This window comes from Lycium ferocissimum, chromosome 8 (genome assembly GCF_029784015.1).
Source record: "Lycium ferocissimum isolate CSIRO_LF1 chromosome 8, AGI_CSIRO_Lferr_CH_V1, whole genome shotgun sequence".
NCBI classification, from domain to species: domain Eukaryota; kingdom Viridiplantae; phylum Streptophyta; class Magnoliopsida; order Solanales; family Solanaceae; genus Lycium; species Lycium ferocissimum.
The window spans coordinates 45,434,014-45,452,790 of NC_081349.1; the positions used below are offsets into that span (position 1 = coordinate 45,434,014).

The 18,777-nt window shown below is 36.1% G+C and overlaps 2 protein-coding genes across 4 annotated transcripts; both read right to left on the minus strand.

Moving 5' to 3' along the window:
• Positions 1 to 573: 573 nt before the first annotated feature.
• On the minus strand, positions 574 to 3,061 carry LOC132068605 (transcription factor MTB2-like). Its single transcript, XM_059462240.1, has one exon. It carries the CDS (start codon positions 2,524 to 2,526, stop codon positions 754 to 756), a length of 1,773 nt encoding a protein of 590 aa, XP_059318223.1. The 5' UTR covers positions 2,527 to 3,061; the 3' UTR covers positions 574 to 753.
• Positions 3,062 to 12,698: 9,637 nt separating this feature from the next.
• On the minus strand, positions 12,699 to 17,012 carry LOC132068606 (uncharacterized). 3 transcript variants are annotated; one of them, XM_059462243.1, is made up of 2 exons: positions 15,357 to 17,012; positions 12,699 to 15,302 (listed from the first exon to the last, which is right to left on the minus strand). In XM_059462243.1, exon 2 carries the CDS (start codon positions 13,708 to 13,710, stop codon positions 13,189 to 13,191), a length of 522 nt encoding a protein of 173 aa, XP_059318226.1. In that variant the 5' UTR covers positions 13,711 to 15,302; positions 15,357 to 17,012; the 3' UTR covers positions 12,699 to 13,188. The 3 variants fall into 3 exon arrangements, with proteins under 3 accessions (XP_059318226.1, XP_059318225.1, XP_059318224.1); XM_059462242.1 differs by having other exon boundaries at positions 14,430 to 15,248; XM_059462241.1 differs by having other exon boundaries at positions 14,430 to 15,302.
• Positions 17,013 to 18,777: the final 1,765 nt, after the last annotated feature.

The window sequence follows — 18,777 nt, forward strand, 5'->3', positions numbered from 1 at the left end:
TCAAGACTTAAGCCGATTAAAAAAATGACTTATCGTTTTTTGCCTCCGTTAAAAACCTTAAGAAAGTCTTCTAATTGCTTCATTACCTCACAAAACAAAACAAAATTTTCCTAGCAAAACTCAAGCACCAATTTTTTTTCTGTTGTAGTTTAAGCTGTAATACAAAGTTAATGCCCCCATGCATGAGTCATGAACTGGGCACAAAGGCAATATCCAACATAGCAAGATTCAATAGTAGTGGAGCTTACTTGCTCCTCAAGGGAAATCACTTGAAAAAATTCTTTCTATATCATCAAGAATCACAGACCATGAACCCAAAATATCTCAAGAAGGAAAGATTAGATTAGGTCAAGTTTTAACAGACATATCAAGGCACATGTTAGTCTCATGTTGCTCAGACTCTCCAAAAAAGTTGCCGCACACGTGTTAACTTTGGGAGATCCGGCGAGCAGCCGTCGACATTTTTGAAGAGTGCTGAGCAACATAAGATGTTACTAGACCTAAGTTGATCTTTCTCAAGAACTAATAACACCAAGTAACAATACGAAAAAACTAGGGTAATGCAAAAGAGAGTTAAGCTTGCAAATCGATTCATCTTGCTTTCTTATAGCAAAACATGTATACTATAAACAGATACAGGAAAAAAAATTGCTGCTACTTTGCCAATAGCTAGTTATTTTTCTCTATTCCTAGACTGAACTGTTGTATACTAAAACCTTTGCAGAAACAAAGAAATGGATTATCAACTACAGTTTACGCTCCTACTGATGAAAACGGCTGTAGAGAGTTTGATTCACCAGAAAACACAGCCATTAACCTTTCCTTCGTAAGCTGTTCGGATCCACTAGACTTGACCACAAATGTATGATACACAGTATCATTCCCCGCAGCAAGTTTTGACTCAACAACGTTGACTTGCGCCTCTTTGAATGCTTCAATGACTCTTGATACCGGATGCGTTACCAGTGGGCATTTAACCCGTACAATAACTTCATCACTCACAGCTTCAATGTTGATATCAGCTACTCGGTTTTGAGTCTCTGAATTTGGGCTTTCTGAAGCCGATGCCCTCTCATATTCCATATCCCTAACCTTCTTCTGCATCTCGGTGATATAAGCAATGGCATCTCCTAGAAGGGAAGCTTTGTCCATTTTGGAAATATTTGGAACAACAGCTCGTAATGCATAGAACCGCTGGTTCAGCTTTTCCCTCCGTTGCCTCTCCGCTTCTACGTGATTGAGAGGCTCTTCCCTTCCATTGGCTGGTTTTCGTCCACGCTTTCGAGGCCTTCTTTCATCAGCTTGGTTTTCCTTGCATGAAACTTCAACATCTGAATGCTCGGAGGATTCAACAGTGTGCACTGGAGAAATGACGGGTCTTGAGCTAGTGAAATCTATTTGCATTCTACCACCAGGCTTTTGATGCTGGAAGTTACTTATTCCACCATTGACAAAATCTCTTAAGTTGTTTGGTGGGGCCTGAGGACTATTATAGAGCTCCACCGAGTTCCCTGGCTTCACGTTACCAAATGAAGCCCATGATAGAGGGCGTACACCATTTCGTGCATTCATCAATGGAGTCCTGTTTCCATTTTGGTACGTCTCCGCTTTCCTAACAGCAAGTTTTTCCCTAAACGGGGTACAACCAGAATTTAAATTCTGCCCAAAAATCTTAGGATTTCCGTTTGACTGCTCACTAGCAAAAGAGTTGGAACACGACGAATTATTTCCATCTTTGTTCTCAGCTACAGCCGTTACAGGTGCCATTTGCTTAGCCCTAAGAAGAGACAGAAACGACGAGAAGCAAGATTTTACTGACTGTACGAGCTCCAAAGTTTCTGGTATAGCTCGTACTGATCCCAATTCCACGACCCCAACATCAGTTGGAATCAAAACAATTGTTTGCATACCAGCAGACTTCATTAAAAAAGATCTCGAACAATAATCAACAGACGACTTCATAACATCGGATAACCACACGTGCTTACCAGAACCAAAACACTTCCCCGGACCACCTTGCCCTCGAGGGAACGAAAAGTACATCGAAGCAAGAAAGAACATTTCAGTATCAGTAACCCTATCCAATCCAAAAGCATAGTTATCTTCATCTGTTCCACCAAAAAACATATGCAATTTCTGCAAAACCCTCTTCCTCATCCTTTGTTGAGCCTCGTTTTCGAGACGTAAATTAAGAATCCTACTAACTTCAGAATACTCCTCTCCTTCCTTAGGTTCTCTACAACAACCATCTCCCCATCCTAACACTAATTCCCCCGACTTACTAGACCGCGAAATCTGCCAAAAAATCGCGTAATTCCAACTAAAATTACTCGCATTCGAGCGTTCTACAAGATCTGATAACTTATTTTGCAAATTCTCATCACTTCCTATTGTCATTAAAGAACATTCAGCACTAACTGAACTAGACAACAAGTAATCAAAAGCTTTTGTCCCTAACACAGCTGCCACCATAGCTTTATCCTCATCACTCCACAACATATTCCCTAATCCCATCTCTATTTTCATTTATAGCTAATAAAAACAAATAATAACAAATACCAAGATGCTAAAGATTGCAACTTTCTCTTCCACTATGCTATTAACCCCAAAAAAATCCCTTTTTCTCCACAAAATACTATCTTTAGCCTTCAAAAAAAATTAATCTTTTTCACACAAAATTCCATAACCCCACATTCAGATCTCAAAATCTTGAAACCCCAAGTTAACCACTAACTATAAATAAAAATACCCAAAAAGAATATGTACTTGGATATAACAATGAACATATATGAAGATAAAAAAAAGAGATACAAACCAGTATTTGTAGTTCAAGAAACAGAGCAAGCAAACAACTTTACTACCCCTTATAAGGAATTTGAAATCCTTAACCATAAACTAAAATTCAAAGGAAAAAATATTTATGTTTGTTCCCTTTTTGAGAAAATGTTCCAAATATTTTTTTTTTCTTGCAAAGCAAAGAGATGGGGGAAAGAGGGAGACAAAAGAGGGTATTGAGGGTATGTTTCCTCTAAATCCAAATTGCATGTTTTTGTAAACTAAGGTTATAGGGTTTTTAAGGGTTAAAGAGGTTAACCATGGTTTGTTTTAACAGCAAATTAACAGGCTTTTTACATGATAGTTTTGTGATTGGGGAAAAAAGATAGGGGTTGTTTGGTAGGCGAGATAAGGTGGTATATCTCAGAATTAAATTTGAGTTTAAATTTATACTTTCTCCGATTAACTTTATGCTCCCTCTGTTTTAGTGTATGTGATATAGTTTTGATCAAGCACGGAGTTTAAGAAAAAAAATGAATACTTTTGTAACTTGTGGTCTGAAACAAGTCATAGATATATTTGTGGTTGTTAATCATTTCATTAACGTAAAAAGAGAAGTTTTAAGTTAAATTATTTCTAAGTATAGAAAAATATCTTCTTTTTTACAGACTAAAAAGAAAGTGTATCACATTAATTGAAACAAAGAGAATATTGTATTTGGTTGACGGGGAAAATTTTATACAGTCAATCAATCACGAAATAAATTTAATCTCAAACTTAATTCTGAATATCTCACCTTATCTCATTAAACTTGAAATTATTTTATCCTACCTTTTAAATTGAATAATTTAATTGAAGGATTACAATCCAAAAATTATAATCCCGAATAATTTAGTTCATAAACCAAACAACCCCTTGGTTTTGTGATTTGTTTGAGAAACAGTCGGCATGCTTTTTATTTGAGAGTATTTAAAAAGAGGATAAAAGGAAAACAATATATTAATGAGGGGAAATGGGTAGTTTCACTTTGACACGTTTGTAAGATGGGATGACAGAAACATGTGCACCCACATTTATGGCGTGTGCATTTTAGACTTTTAGTTCTTTTGAGCAACTCTTCAATTAAATCCGAGCCATTTAATTTAGCTTTTCAATTTGCATTAAGCATTTTTTCCTCCTAAATATAAAGGGACATATAGTTTAATGTCTAATTATACAAATATATATATGATAAAGTTTATTTATACAGTAACTAATAAAGAATCTTTTGAGGCTATTAAATAATTTGTATTTTATAGAGTATTTGGTGTAAAATAGATAAAGTTTTTATTTTTTTATTGCAATGGATATTAAAAGGTAATTAATATCTTTCGAAGTTAAGGATATTTTTGGCCGATAATTGTTTCAAAATAATGTCAATTCGGCAACGAAACAAACTCATAGGTAATGCAAGGGAACCGATAGATCTGCATGAAAAATAATAATTGTCGCATAAATAATGCAGGATACAGCGCTTTATCGTCAATACACATTTTTAAGTTATGTGCTAATATATATACTATATGTGAGATAGAACGTAAAAGAAGAATACCTTTATTAACCATACGGGATTTAAATTATTTAATAACCAAATATTGGTGATAGCATGAATATAATGTAGTATTCTTTAATCGTGACCGAAAAAGTCAGTTGCACACTTTAACTTTGCGACTTCTTATCCTTTAATTTAACTATAACAACACCCCCCCCCCCCCCGAAGTATTGTGACAAAGAATGTATTTTATCTAATTACACGCTGTGTGAACACAAAAGATAATATTAGAAACAAGTTATATTGTATAGATGACGCTTTCTTATTGGACATTATGCAACTAATTACACTTAACATTAAAATACCTTTTTTCAGTTTCTTCTTCAAAAACTAAGTTAACTTAAGACATTGGGTATTCATACCCACAAAAAAATAAGAATATTAGGTAAATATTTATCCGATGTCTTAAATAGTTAAGGTAAAAAATATATTATGTGTTTCTATATAGATTTTAGCACTTAATCACGATTACTTTATATATGCATTATCACCTCATTAGACCATTTAAGTATACTCTCTCCGTTCACTTTTACTTGTCCACTATACTAAAAATAAATTTTTATTTTTACTTGTCCACTTTAGCATATTAAGTAAAGACAAACTTTTTTTTTTCTTGTTTTACCCTTAACATTAATTACTCATTTTTAAATCATTCTCCAAGTTCAATGAGACTATACACCAATTAATATGAGTATTATAGTAAAATACATACTTCATTTATTACGTAATTCTTAAGGGGCGTGTAAAATTAAAAGTGAACAAGTAAAAGTGAACGAAGGGAGTAATAAATTTACATGATTTTGTGTAAATCTAGGGCAAATAAATATTTACTCACAGTAGAAAGGGTGATAGGACCCACTTGGATCCCCTTATTATGACATGAAGGAAAAATTATGTTTATATAAACATCACGTGTACTAATTATTTTCGGTAACCTAACGAATTGGAACTGAAATATTGCCTTTGACTATCCGCTTTGCTTGCTTGGGAAAGTAAAAAGTAAAAAGAAAAATGGAATAAGGAGTGTTTGTGCAGATAGCTAGGCAGTTAAAACATCAATATCAAAATCGGGTTCGGAACCAAAATGCCCCCAAAAAAAACAGTTTCGACTAAAATATCCCAACAAAAAAAAATGTTACGAAAATGTCTTTAGCGCAAGAATTTATCGCTAAAGAGTTAACGGACACGGCTCGTTAATCGCTATAGCAGCAAGAATTTATCAAGCGCTATAGTGGTTTTTTTTTTTTTTTTAATTTCCCTCGCTCTTTTTGGTTAACCCTTCTTTCGTTACACTTTTTAACGTACTTTGACCATAGATTAATCATGCTTCGGGATCCCGAAATTTCAATATTTTATATAGAACCCTACTTATTTTTGTGCGTTTAATTAGGTAGGATCAACACATCAAGGATACACAAAAGTTCGGATGACCGTTTTAGAGGTTGAAAAGTGCTCGAACGCCATTTTCGTTCAAGGATCGGTGACATTAGCTTGAAGTTCTTTACGAATACTTAAATTTGTTCATTAATAATTAATCAAAAGTTAGTCAAAATGACAGCGTTCATGCAAAAAAAAAAAAAAAAAACTTAATTAAATTGCATCATTCATAACCTTGAGTAGATGAAAATACTTAACACACTAATTCATTAATAAGAAACCCATGATATATTAAAAATACAACCACAACATTCTTGAAAAAAACTTAATACTTAATTTAATACATCAATTAATGCTCTTGAGTTGATCTTCCGCCACCACCGCGAGACGTGCCACCACCAGAGGTACTTCCACCACTAAAGTTTCCTCCACCCCGAGAGGTACTTCCACCGCGAGATGTAGTTTGATCACTATGCCGTAAGGGACACTTGCGCTTATCATGACCAACATAATTGCAAAATGAGCATTTTCGAGTGTATCTCCCCGTGGAACATCCATTTCATTATGAATACGCGAGTATGCATTCTTTCTGAATTTACGGATAAATGCTTTATTTGCAACTATTGAAAATGGATCTGGTGGCTAATAATTCTCACTACCAAGTGGATAGAACCTTCCAAAGATACGTTTTGCATAATTTTCAACCGTATGCCTCTACCCATGTAAGAGGAGGCGTTCTTTCCCATTGTGATAAAACACTTGAAGGCGTGAGAACATGGCGTGTGATATGATTGCCACTTGCCGCATGTGCACGTTCTTGGAATCTCACAAATTGTGTGAACGTTACCTCCTTTACCTTGGCGCACACTTGTGTGAGTTCAAATATGCGCTGTGTGGTCGTACTCCATCCGATCATGTTTTTGAGCCTTATATTTGTGGTACTCGAATAAGTTTTAACGGTTTTGGCATCCATCTTAGACCTTCGTCGTACGTGCTTTGGCCTCTTTTGATCTACCGACGAACCGCTCCACAACCTCGCTTAAATGTCATTCTCACCATTGCAGGTGACGGTAGTCCCCGTGCGTATTTCAACAAGCCATTGAATGACTCGTAGCTGTTTGTTGTCAGCATACCCCATCGTCTACCTTCATCCTTGTGTAATGTCCATTTGTCTTTATCAATTGCATTTAACCAGTGGAAGGCTTCCTCATTCGCCCGCCTAATAATGTCCATTTGCAGTTAAACTTCTTCTCCCCGATGCTGCAGTCGCCCACATCCAATTGCAAAGTGTCGGGATTCGATATGCCTTTTGGAAGTTTGCCTTTAAATGCCTTAAACAATAACGATGGTAGACAAAGGGTAGTTGCCACCCCTGCAAATTGAACATATTGTGCAATATGCCAGCATTTCTATCTGATATCACACATATTCCCATGCGATCCTTAATAACGTGTTGCCTTAAGTAGTCCAAAAACATACCCCACGTACTAATGCTCTCATTAGCTGCAATTGCAAAAGCTAGAGGGAATATAGCTCCATTTGCATCCATTCAACCGCTATTAGCGCCTTTATGTCATACTTCCCGTACATACGTGTTCCATCTATTGATATTACAGCCGACAATAATAATAATAATAATAATAACAACAATAACAATACTAATAATAATAATAATAATAATAATAATAATAATAATAATAATAATAATAATAATAATAATAATAACAATACTAATAATAATAACAATTCTAAAAAGAATGAATATTTACCACTGCCCGTCAAATTGATGACTTAAACTATCCAGAGGCATTTGGCTAGTCAAAATGCTTTGATAGGTACTCATGTCGGGGTAATTGTGTTGATAAGTAGTTCGCTTGAGTGACTTCGCCTCGAATTATAGACGGGGCTTCCCGAGGAGCCCTAACCATGAATTCAAGTCGATTAACGGGGACCTTTCTATATACATTTCAAGGACGTTTAAAGTTATGCATTTCCTATAATCATAAGGCGCCTTCAAAAAATCACCAACGATTCATCGTCTTTGAATGTACCACCGACCATAACTAGTTACACCTTGCGGCGTAAATGACGTTGAATATTTTCCAATTATATTTAGATCAAATCACTTCTACTAATTTGTAATCTATTATACAAGGCTTGGAGTAGTTTTGAGAATTTTAAGTCAAGTGGAAACTTAACATGGTATTTTGGGGAAGAATCATAGCGTTAAATTATTTTCCTCGAATATAATTTGTCCGTCCTTAATAAAGAAACTTTAATTCTTGGAACATCCGCTATACTTTGAATAATTTAGAGGAATACAAAACGCAAAAACTAGATGAAACTTTGAATTTTTTACTTTTTTTGCGTTATGCGAACTCGGTATTTATAACCAACCAACGCATGCATGCAATTACAGTGTTACGTCTAATCAAATAAGTGTGGAGGTGATGCATAACGCATTATTTTACAGCGTCATGCTAATTTTCAGCAGTATAGCGCAGTAAAATAATGCGTTATGACGGTATAAAGCAGTAAAATACTGCGCTATGACGCTATAGCGCAGTAAATTACTGCGTTATACGATATAACGCATAATTTTACTGCGCTATACAGCTCCATTTGTCACCTCACCTATCAAACAGAAAAACGTCATGATTCGAATCAAACTTTATATAACGTAATTTGACGAATAGTTGTTACCAACCACACAACATTTCACACAAAATTGAGCTACTATGTCATTTTTTGATCAATTTAGAGATATTAACCGTGTTATATCATTCACTCCAGCAAACATATTTGAAGCAATGGGTAGGACCTGGGAACTAGATGATGATGATTTTCATTACTCAAATAACCCTAACGATAGATTCAATCGAGAATACAATAATAAAATGACAGAGGAGTGGGATTGGCGTGTTAGGGAGGCCGCAAAGACCGGAGCACAAGTTAGCGTCGTAGGGCTTAAACGCCCAAAAAAACGTGCTATGTCAATGCCTCGCGGAACTCCACAAGAGTTTAATTTGGCTCTTAATCGTTTTCGCAAGCGAACAATCGGATGCAAATACGTTACCATAGGGTAGAATATGGTATATATGGTAGCACAAGATTTAGATCAAGTGGGATTTGATGTGAAATGTCCGATGAAGATTAACATTTTTCTTACAATAAGGTAAGTAGGTAGGGTCATAAAGACCCTTCCCCCCCCCCCCCCCCCCTGTGGTACTGGGGTTTGCAACTATATAAGTAGCCCTTTCTTTGTTATTAGACTACACCATATTCAATGTCGAGTAGTAGAAACTCACTTGGTCTTTAATCCTTCCAAAAGAACCAAATAGCGTTGACGATGAGAGTTCAAATCATAGCTTTTTCGAGCGATACTAGTGATTTCAAACTAGATGAGCTAAATCCCCACCTTCTTATAGAACGTAATGATGATTTCTGCAGTGTGAAATATTCAGATCCGAGGGAATGGAGCTATATTCCCTCTAGCTTTTGCAATTGCAGCTAATGAGAGCATTAGTACGTGGGGTATGTTTTTGGACTACTTAAGGCAACACGTTATTAAAGATCGCATGGGAATATGTGTGATCTCATACAAAAATGCTGGCATATTGCACAATATGTTCAATTTGTAGGGGTGGCAGCCACCCTTTGCCTACCATCATTATTGTTTAAGGCATTTGAAGGCAAACTTCCAAAAGGCATATCGAATCCCAAAGACTTTGCAATTGGATGTGGGCGGGCTACCGCAACAGCATCGGAGAAGAAGTTTAACCCGCAAATGGACATTATTAGGCGGGCGAATGAGGAAGCCTTCCATCGGTTAAATGCAATTGATAAAGACAAATGGACATTACACAAGGATGAAGGTAGACGATGGGGTATGCCGACAACAAACAAATTTCCGAGTCATTCAATGGCTTGTTGAAATCGCACGGGACTACCCGTCACCGCAATGGTGAGAATGACATTTAAGGTGTCAGGAGCGGTTCGTCGAGATCAAAAGAGGCCAAAGCACATGCAAGCAGGCGTCTAAGACGGATGCCAAAACCGTTAAAACTATTCGAGTACCACAAATATAAGGCTCAGAAACATGATCGGATGAAGTACAACCCTGCGAAGCGCATATTTGAACTCACAACAAGTATGCACCAAGGTAAAGGAGGTAACGTTCACACAATTTGTGAGATTCCAAGAACGTGCACACGCGGCAAGTGGCAATCATATCACATGCCATGTTCTCACGCCTTCAAGTGTTTTATCACAATGGGAAAGAACGCCTCCTCTTACATGGCCGAGGAGTATACGGTTGAAAATTATGCAAAAACGTATCTTTGGAAGGTTCTATCCACTTGGTAGTGAGAATTATTAGCCACCAGATCCATTTTCAATAGTTGCAAATAAAGCATTTATCCGTAAATTCAGAAAGAATGCATACTCGCGTATTCATAATGAAATGGATGTTCCACCGGGGAGATACACTCGAAAATGCTCATTTTGCAATTATGTTGGTCATGATAAGCGCGAAGTGTCCCACTTACGGCATAGTGGTCAAACTACATCTCGCGGTGGAAGTACCTCTCGGGGTGGAGGAAACTTTAGTGGTGGAAGTACTCTAGCGGTGGTGGCACATCTCGCGGTGGTGGCGGAAGATCAACTCAAGAGCATTAATTGATGTATTAAATTAAGTATTAAGTTTTTTTTCAAGAATGTTGTGGTTGTATTTTTAATATATCATGGGTTTCTTATTAATGAATTAGTGTGTTAAGTATTTTCATCTACTCAAGGTTATGAATGATGCAATTTAATTTAATTTTTTTTTTTTTGCATGAACGCTGCCATTTTGACTAACTTTTGATTAATTATTAATGAACAAATTTAAGTATTCGTAAAGAACTTCAAGCTAATGTCACCGATCCTTGAACGAAAATGGCGTTCGAGCACTTTTCAACCTCTAAAACGGTCATCCGAACTTTTGTGTATCCTTGATGTGTTGATCCTACCTAATTAAACGCACAAAAATAAGTAGGGTTCTATATAAAATATTGAAATTTCGGGATCCCGAAGCATGATTAATCTATGGTCAAAGTACGTTAAAAAGTGTAACGAAAGAAGGGTTAACCAAAAGAGCAGGGAAATTAAAAAAAAAAAACCACTATAGCGCGTCTCCTTTAATTTACTGCGCTAAAGGCATTTTCGTAACATTTTTTTTTATTGGGGTATTTTGGTCGAAACTGTTTTTTTTTTGGGGCATTTTGGTTCCGCACCCTATCAAAATCGCATATCTCACACCCCCCGAAAAAAAAGTCACATATCATGAATTTAAACAGCTCCCTGCTTGTCAAAATTAGATATTTTACTGTTGAAAAGAGATTTCAGTAGACCATGTGATGAAGGTTCCTATTTAACCAAAACAAAAAGTCAACAACGAAAATTCATTCAGATCCTAAGGAATAGTTTGGTTCATAGGATAAAAGAAAATTAGCTTCGTGATAGTGTATGAGATTATTTGGTTCCAACTATTTTCGAATTAGTTTTCTCGGGATAAAACCATCAAATGACATATAAAAATCAAAGTTCGTTATTATCTAAAAACAATGTAAAAAAGTTATCATCTTCATAGGGATTGTACAAATAACCTCAAAGAGATTTTGATATTTTGGAAAATAATTCTTGCAGTTGAAGTGGTTATAAACGACGAGTATTGCAATGGAATTTGTTAGAATCATCAATGACATTCATGAGAACTGAAAGTTCATGAGGAAGAAGGTTCTGTGAAGAGAGATTGAATTAAGAAAAATGAATTGTGTTGCTTTACAGATACAGTTGTGTTGTGTATATAACATAACAACTAACTGTCTTAGTTAGTTACTAACTTAATCTAATTACACTTAGGTACCACTACTTCTAGATGTTGTCACTTTTATGCTACTAACTTCTAACTATTACATCAATATCACAACACCCCTCCTTAAGCTTATGCTTGGAAGATATCTTGCAAGCCCAGCTTGGACAGCAAATACAAATGTTGACTCTTGCCTAAGCTCTTAGTTAGCAGATCAACTTGTTGTTCTGTTGCCGGCACATGGTGAGTCTTGATCATTCCTTGTGTGAGTTTCTCTCTAACAAAGTGACAATCAATGTCAAAGTGCTTGGTTCTTTCATGAAAGATAGGGTTAGCTGTTATTTGCATGACAGCTTTGCTATCACAATATAGATCCACTGGTAGCTTGACTTCAACCCCTAGTTCTTTGTATAAACCAATCAGCCAAGTTATTTAGACTGCTGAAGCCATGCTTCTGAATTCTACTGCTGCAGAGCTTCTACCTACTGTTTCCTGCTTCTTAGATACCAAGATACCAAAGCATTCCCAAATTTCACCAAGTAGCCAGTTACTGATCTCCTGGTTTCTAGAAAGGTTCCCCAGTCTGAGTCACAGTATGTGGTTAGAAACTCTGAACTTTGTGAGGGCATCAACAACCCTAAGCCCGGAGCTGATTTAATATATCTTACAACTCTTAAAGCTGCTTCCATGTGTGACTCCTTTGGTGCATGCATAAAATGGCTGAGAGATTGTACTACAAAAGAGATGTCTACTCTAGTCATGGTAAGATATAACAGCCTGCCCACCAATCTTTGAAACTTTCAATATTAGCAAGAGGTTTGTCTGTTACTAGTTTGTTAGCTGAATCATCCCTTGATTCACTAATATATGTGTCATATTCTGTAGAAGTCAGTCTAAGATTTGGATCTAGAGGAGCTTGCACTGATTTAGTCCCACTCAAGCCCATCTCAGATATAAGCTCCAAAGCATACTTTCGTTGACTTATGACTATACCATCCTTAGACCTGGAAAATTATATGCCTAAGAAGAACTTTAAGTCACCTAAGTCCTTTATTTTGAATCTTAGCTTTAAATCATTCTTGGTTCTTTTTATCAATGCCACATACACCAATACTACTATCAGATCACCACCTTCTTTCTTAGTAAAGAGTGAGTAGTCATAGTGACTTTGAACAAATCCAAGTTGTACTAGAGAATCTGTCAACTTCAGGTTCCATTGTCTTGGAGCCTGCTTAAGATCATATAATGACTTGTTTAATTTGCAGACCTTACCATGCTCCTCCTGTCTGCAAAATCCTTGATGAATCACCATATATACATCATTCACCAAATCACCATGCAAGAATGCATTGTAAACATCCATTTGAGCAATTGACCAGCCTTTAGCAGCAACAATAGCAATAATAGACTTGACAGTGACCATTTTGGCCACAGGAGAAAATGTCTCTGAGTAATCCTGCCTTTCTTTTTGAGCAAATCCCTTGGCAACTAATCTGGCTTTGTATCTTTCAATAGCACCAGAATCAAGGTACTTGACTTTGAACACCCACTTACATCCAATGGGGTGCTTGCTAGGTGGCAAGTCAACAATACTCTAAGTGTTGTTCTCTTCCAAGGCGGCAATTTCTGATTTCATAGCATCTACCCATTTAGGATCAAGAGCAACCTCTTGAAAAGAGTGAGGTTCACTGATAGCTGAATAGGAAGAAAGAGCAGTACTGTAAGTAGGTGAAAGACATTGATATCCAACATGATTGGAGACAAGAAGACAAACATCTGAACCAGAAGACTTAGTAATGTAGTCTTGATGCCAAATTGGAGGTCTGCTTAGTCTGGTGGATCTTTTTTTGTCAGGAGCATGAGCAGAAATAACAAGTGGTGCATTAGAACAAGCAGAAGTAGTATCAGGTGTTTGACTATCATTATGTAACTCATTGATAACATCAGGTGGCTGATCATCATGGTGCAACTCATCTCCAAGAATAGCAGGAGATATGTCAGATGCAGATGAGGATGAAGTGGCATGCATATCAGCAGGAATCCTAATAGGAGAAGAAACCTCTGGTGTACCTGTGAATTGTAAGACTGGAAACAAAGGTGCACTGGAAGTTGTCATCTAAGAATAAGGAAAAATATCCTCTTTAAAGACCACATCTCTACTAAGAAACTCTTTTGTGTGAAGACTGTACAGTTTATAACCCTTTTGAAGTGAAGAATAGCCAACAAACGCAGACGGGATAGCTCTAGAAGAGAACTTATCATGTTTCCTCACTTGAGTGGCATATGCCAAACACCCAAAAACTCTAATGTGATCTAAGCAGGGTGATGTGTCATAGAGAATTTCAAATGGAGTTTTGCCCTAAGCACAGGAGAAGGAATTCTATTAATCAAATAAGCTGCTGTTAGAGCACAGCCACCCCAAAACTTCAAAGGAACGGATGATTGAAATCTTAATGATCTAGCTGTGTCAAATATAGATCTATGTTTTCTTTCTACCACCCCATTTACGTTGGGGTGTGTAAACACGTGAACTTTGATGGATAATACCTAAGGAATTGACAAGCTCAGTCACTTGTGAATTGAAGAACTCACATCCATTATCTGTCCTCAACACCTTGACAGATGCACCAAATACATTCTTGATCATAGTGAGAAAATTCCTAAGAGCAACTACTACTTCAGATTTAGAATTCAACAAGAACAACAATATGTATCTTGAAAAATCATCAACCAAGGTTAAAAAATATCTTTTTCCATTATAGGTTGGCACTCATATGGGCCCCAAACATCACCATGCAACAGTTGAAAATAATTTGTAGAATTAGAAGTACTCACAGGAAAAGGAAGTCTTGATTGCTTGGCTAAAGGGCAGACACTACAATGATTATCAGAATCTGACAATGATACATGTTTAAAGCAACTTAGTTTTCTTAGGGTTGTAAAAGAAACATGCCCTAATCTTTTATGCCAAAGTGACACACTTGATCTAGAGGGTTTTATTGTATTTACAACAGAAGAAACTGTAGGACTTCTAGGTCCACCAATCTGAGGTCCTTGTGATTTCAGCTGACAATCAGCATACAAGACATATACATATGTTCAAGTCTTCCAATCCCCCTCACCTTCCCATTGAAAAGGTCATGGAAAAGACAGAAGTCAGGGAAGAATAAAGCACAATAACTCAGTTCTGTTGTGAGCTTTGACACAGAGAGTAAGTTGTACTTAAACTCAGGGATGTGAAGGACATTACTGATCTCAAGTCCTTGTAGCACTTTTGAGTACCCTATATGACTTACTTTAGCCAAACTGCCTGTTGGTAAGTGAACCTTGCCTCTAGTTTTACTTACTGATTTAGTATTGCTTAACAATTTTAAGTCTTTCACCATATACTTGGATGCACGTAATCTATTATCCACTTATCATCATCAATGGACAAGTTAGAGTTATGCATCATACTTGTTGCTCTTACTTCATTGTCAGCACCATGATCAGTGCCATATTCCTTGCCTAGCAGGTGAAGAATCTGCAAATACTACTCTTGAGTGAAGAAGTGACCTGAGGGAACTGTGTGAGTCCTTGGTTGACCTCCAGAACTGCTACCACACATTTGAACTTGACTACAGTGACCATCAAAACTAGAGTAGAACTTTCCACCTCTACCTTGCTCAGAGAAGCCTCCTGCATAGTTTGCAACAACAGGATTGTAACCTCTACCTTGCTCAAAGAAGCCTCCTGCATAGTTTGCAACAGCAGGATTGTAACCTCTACCTTGCTCAAAGAAGCCTCCTGCATAGTTTGCAACAACAGGATTGTATTAATTGTATTGATTCCTTTCTCGCCCTTAAAGTCAGTAGGGTAACCATGCAGCTTATAGCAAGTTTCCCTTGTGTATCCTTTCCAATTACAGAACTCACAAAATAGATTTCCCTTCTTAGCTCTGAAGTTTGAGCTCTGTGTCATATGACTTTGACCTGAACTGGATGCTATGTTTCCTTTTCCACCATAAGACATACTCCCTTGACCACCACCATAGTTTGTCATGTTAGCTTGTCCCCCACCATGAGTCCTATTCATCTTTCCTCCAAAGTACTCAGATGATGCATTGCTTTGTTTTCCACTAGTTCCACCAAAATTCATATTGTTTTTTCCTTCATAGAAGGCCATTCCATCAGTTACACCTCCACTATTAACAGAGTTGGACTTTCCTAGAATCCTCTGACATTCTTCAGCAACAACCAGAGAGTAGATTTTGTTGACACTAGGTACATGATACATCATCATAATTTGACTTCTACACTGATTAAATGACTTATTTAGTCCCATTAGAAATTGCATTAGTCTTTGATATTCAAAATGTTCTGCATCTGTCTTAGACTCAGGACAAGGACACCCTGGACAAGGCATCAGTGAATCAAACTCCTCCCATAGTTCTTTCATTCTAGAGAAGTATATTGCAACAGAAGAAATCCCTTGTGTTAGGGTTGCTATCTCTTTGGGTAAGTAGAAGATTCGAGAGCCATCAACTTTATCAAATCTCACCTTCAAATCATTCCAACCTTCTGTGCATTAGATGCATATACTAATCCACTAAGCAATTCCTTACTAACAGATACCATAATCTATGAGAGAACTATTGTATTACATTTATCCCATAAATCATGTAAAGATGAATCAAACTTATCTCTTGGAAATTTTCCATCAATGAACCCTAGTTTACCTTTACCTAGCAGTCCAAGTCTCATATATCTACTCCAAGATGCATAATTGTCGGAACCAGTTAGCTGTATAGAAATGAGAGAGCTACCTGGAGTATCACATGTTTGTAGAAACAAAGGATGCCGATGATCAATTACCGTCATATCACCACCAGATGCATTTGCAGTTGTTCCAGATGTTCTTCTATTAGTTTCTGTATTCTCGACCGCCATTGATGTAGATCGATAAGAAATTGATTGAAAAACTTCTATCGAACAGTAAATTCAGTGAATTCGAGCACTTTGAACACAAATTCGAGCACTTCGAACACACTTTTAGCTACTTTTATGGATGATGAAGTCAATTTCTAAATTGCTTCTTCACCACAAGTAGTTTTGTCTATTGAATTCGAAGAAAATAATGAACAAATCGAATGAAATCGAGTCTCAATCTGTCAATTTCCTAACCCTAGCTCTAATACCATGTTAGAATCATCAATGGCATTCATGAAAACTGAGAGTTCATGAGGAAGAAGGTTCAGTGAAGAGAGATTGAATTAAGAAGAATGAATTGTGTTGCTTTATATATACAACTGTGCTATTTATATTACATAACAACTAACTGCCTTAGTTAGTTACTAACTTAATCTAATTACACTTAGGTACCACTACTTCTAGATGTTGTCAGTTAATACTACTAACTTCTAACTATTACATCAATATCACAACAGAATTAAACAAATAAAAGGCTCACAAGATATTCCAGAAACGAGCAGTGGACGATAATTAGTAATGAGACAAACTAAAGCACTCGATGAGATAGGCGCAAGACTATTTTCCAAGGTTTTGTTCTTGTTCAAGGTCCACTTCCAGGCATAATGCCCTTGAATAATTAAAATGTCCAATTATATTTTTGAACAATTAAATAGATTTAAATATACCTTTATGCGACTTTTATTAATATTTGAATTCATTTAATTATTTAGGGATTTATTTGAGATAAAAAAAATAAAGTTAAAAATATTTATGCATCAATAAATTAACAGAGGATATCTATAAGATAAAAAACAAACGTGGGGAGTGTTTTTTTTTTAATTCTCTTACGTTTAAACTTATGGAAATGTAACTGCCATGACACAACTTCTAAACGCTGCAAGCGTCTATTATTTCAACATTAGATAGTATCAGAGGCGATTTTAGGCCCTATTTTTGGAGCACGTGAACACATGGTCAGGCCATAAAACTAGGTATTTTATGTATATATTTTTTAAAATTAGTATAATACTACCTATTGGAACACATGCTACAAAAGACTTAATGGTGCACTTGGTTGAAAGTTGAGTTATTTACCTAAGGGACTAGGAATCAATTCCCGCTTAATACATTTTTTTCTTCTTTTTTTTAGTGGTGAACCCATGCTCCAGAAATCCTAGATTTGCCTCTGGATAGTATCCATTATTTCTGCCAAAACTCTATTGCATTATGTTGTTGTATTTTTAAAGTAAACATACATTATAAGTCTGTTTTTGCAAGAAACATGGAACTTAAAAAAGCTCAAAAATTATTCTTCAGTATATATATATGCTTTGTTTAAAAGAACTTATAGACAAACTAACTAAATAAACTACTCCATCCAATGATCCAATAAAAAAGGAATGGTGGATCGTATTACTAAGAATTACAGCATGTAATTTTTAGCTGTGTGACTTATTATGAAAGACTTTAACACCTTTTTAAGTTTATTTTTCAATATATCACAAAAACAACATATTACTAATTAACTTCAAATAAATAATAAAAAAGAAAAAGAAAAAATCAATGGAGATATTGAAATCACGTGGAGAATGAGATGGTGGCAGGTTTTAATACATGAGTTGTCACGCACGCGAGCTTATAGATCATGCCTCATGCAATATTTTGTAGCAGTTGTAGACATGTATTAAAAGAGAAAAAAATTCAGGCATTTAAATATAGAATTTCTTTGCACAATAATGTTGAAAGACCTATAACAACGTCTAATTATATCTACAATATAAGTTTGATATGGTGATCTAAACGATAAAGTAATTAATCTGTTGGAGTAACAAGAAAAGATATATTGATAACAAAAATCTGAATTTTACACTATTAACATATACAAAAACTCGTTATCGTGGCGATGTTATTTGAGCAGAGAATCTCCCAAAAAAATTCTTTGTATATTTTTTAGGTCGAGCTCGTCGAACGGGGATTTGTCTAGTGCAACTTATCTCTCATGTGTGGTTTGCGGGCTTACACTGAAACGAAATTTATCTTGTGCGCACCCAAAGAACAGCGAATGCAAATTTCCTTGTCATAAAAAAGAAAAATACACAAAATCAAATAACAAAAAATTTGATTCGTTATTTATTGACAATTAGAGAAAATAGTCAAATGCCCCCTCAACGGATACTCGGATTAATTATGATGCACCCAACCTTTGCGGGCGGCCTATTACCCCCCTGGCCTTA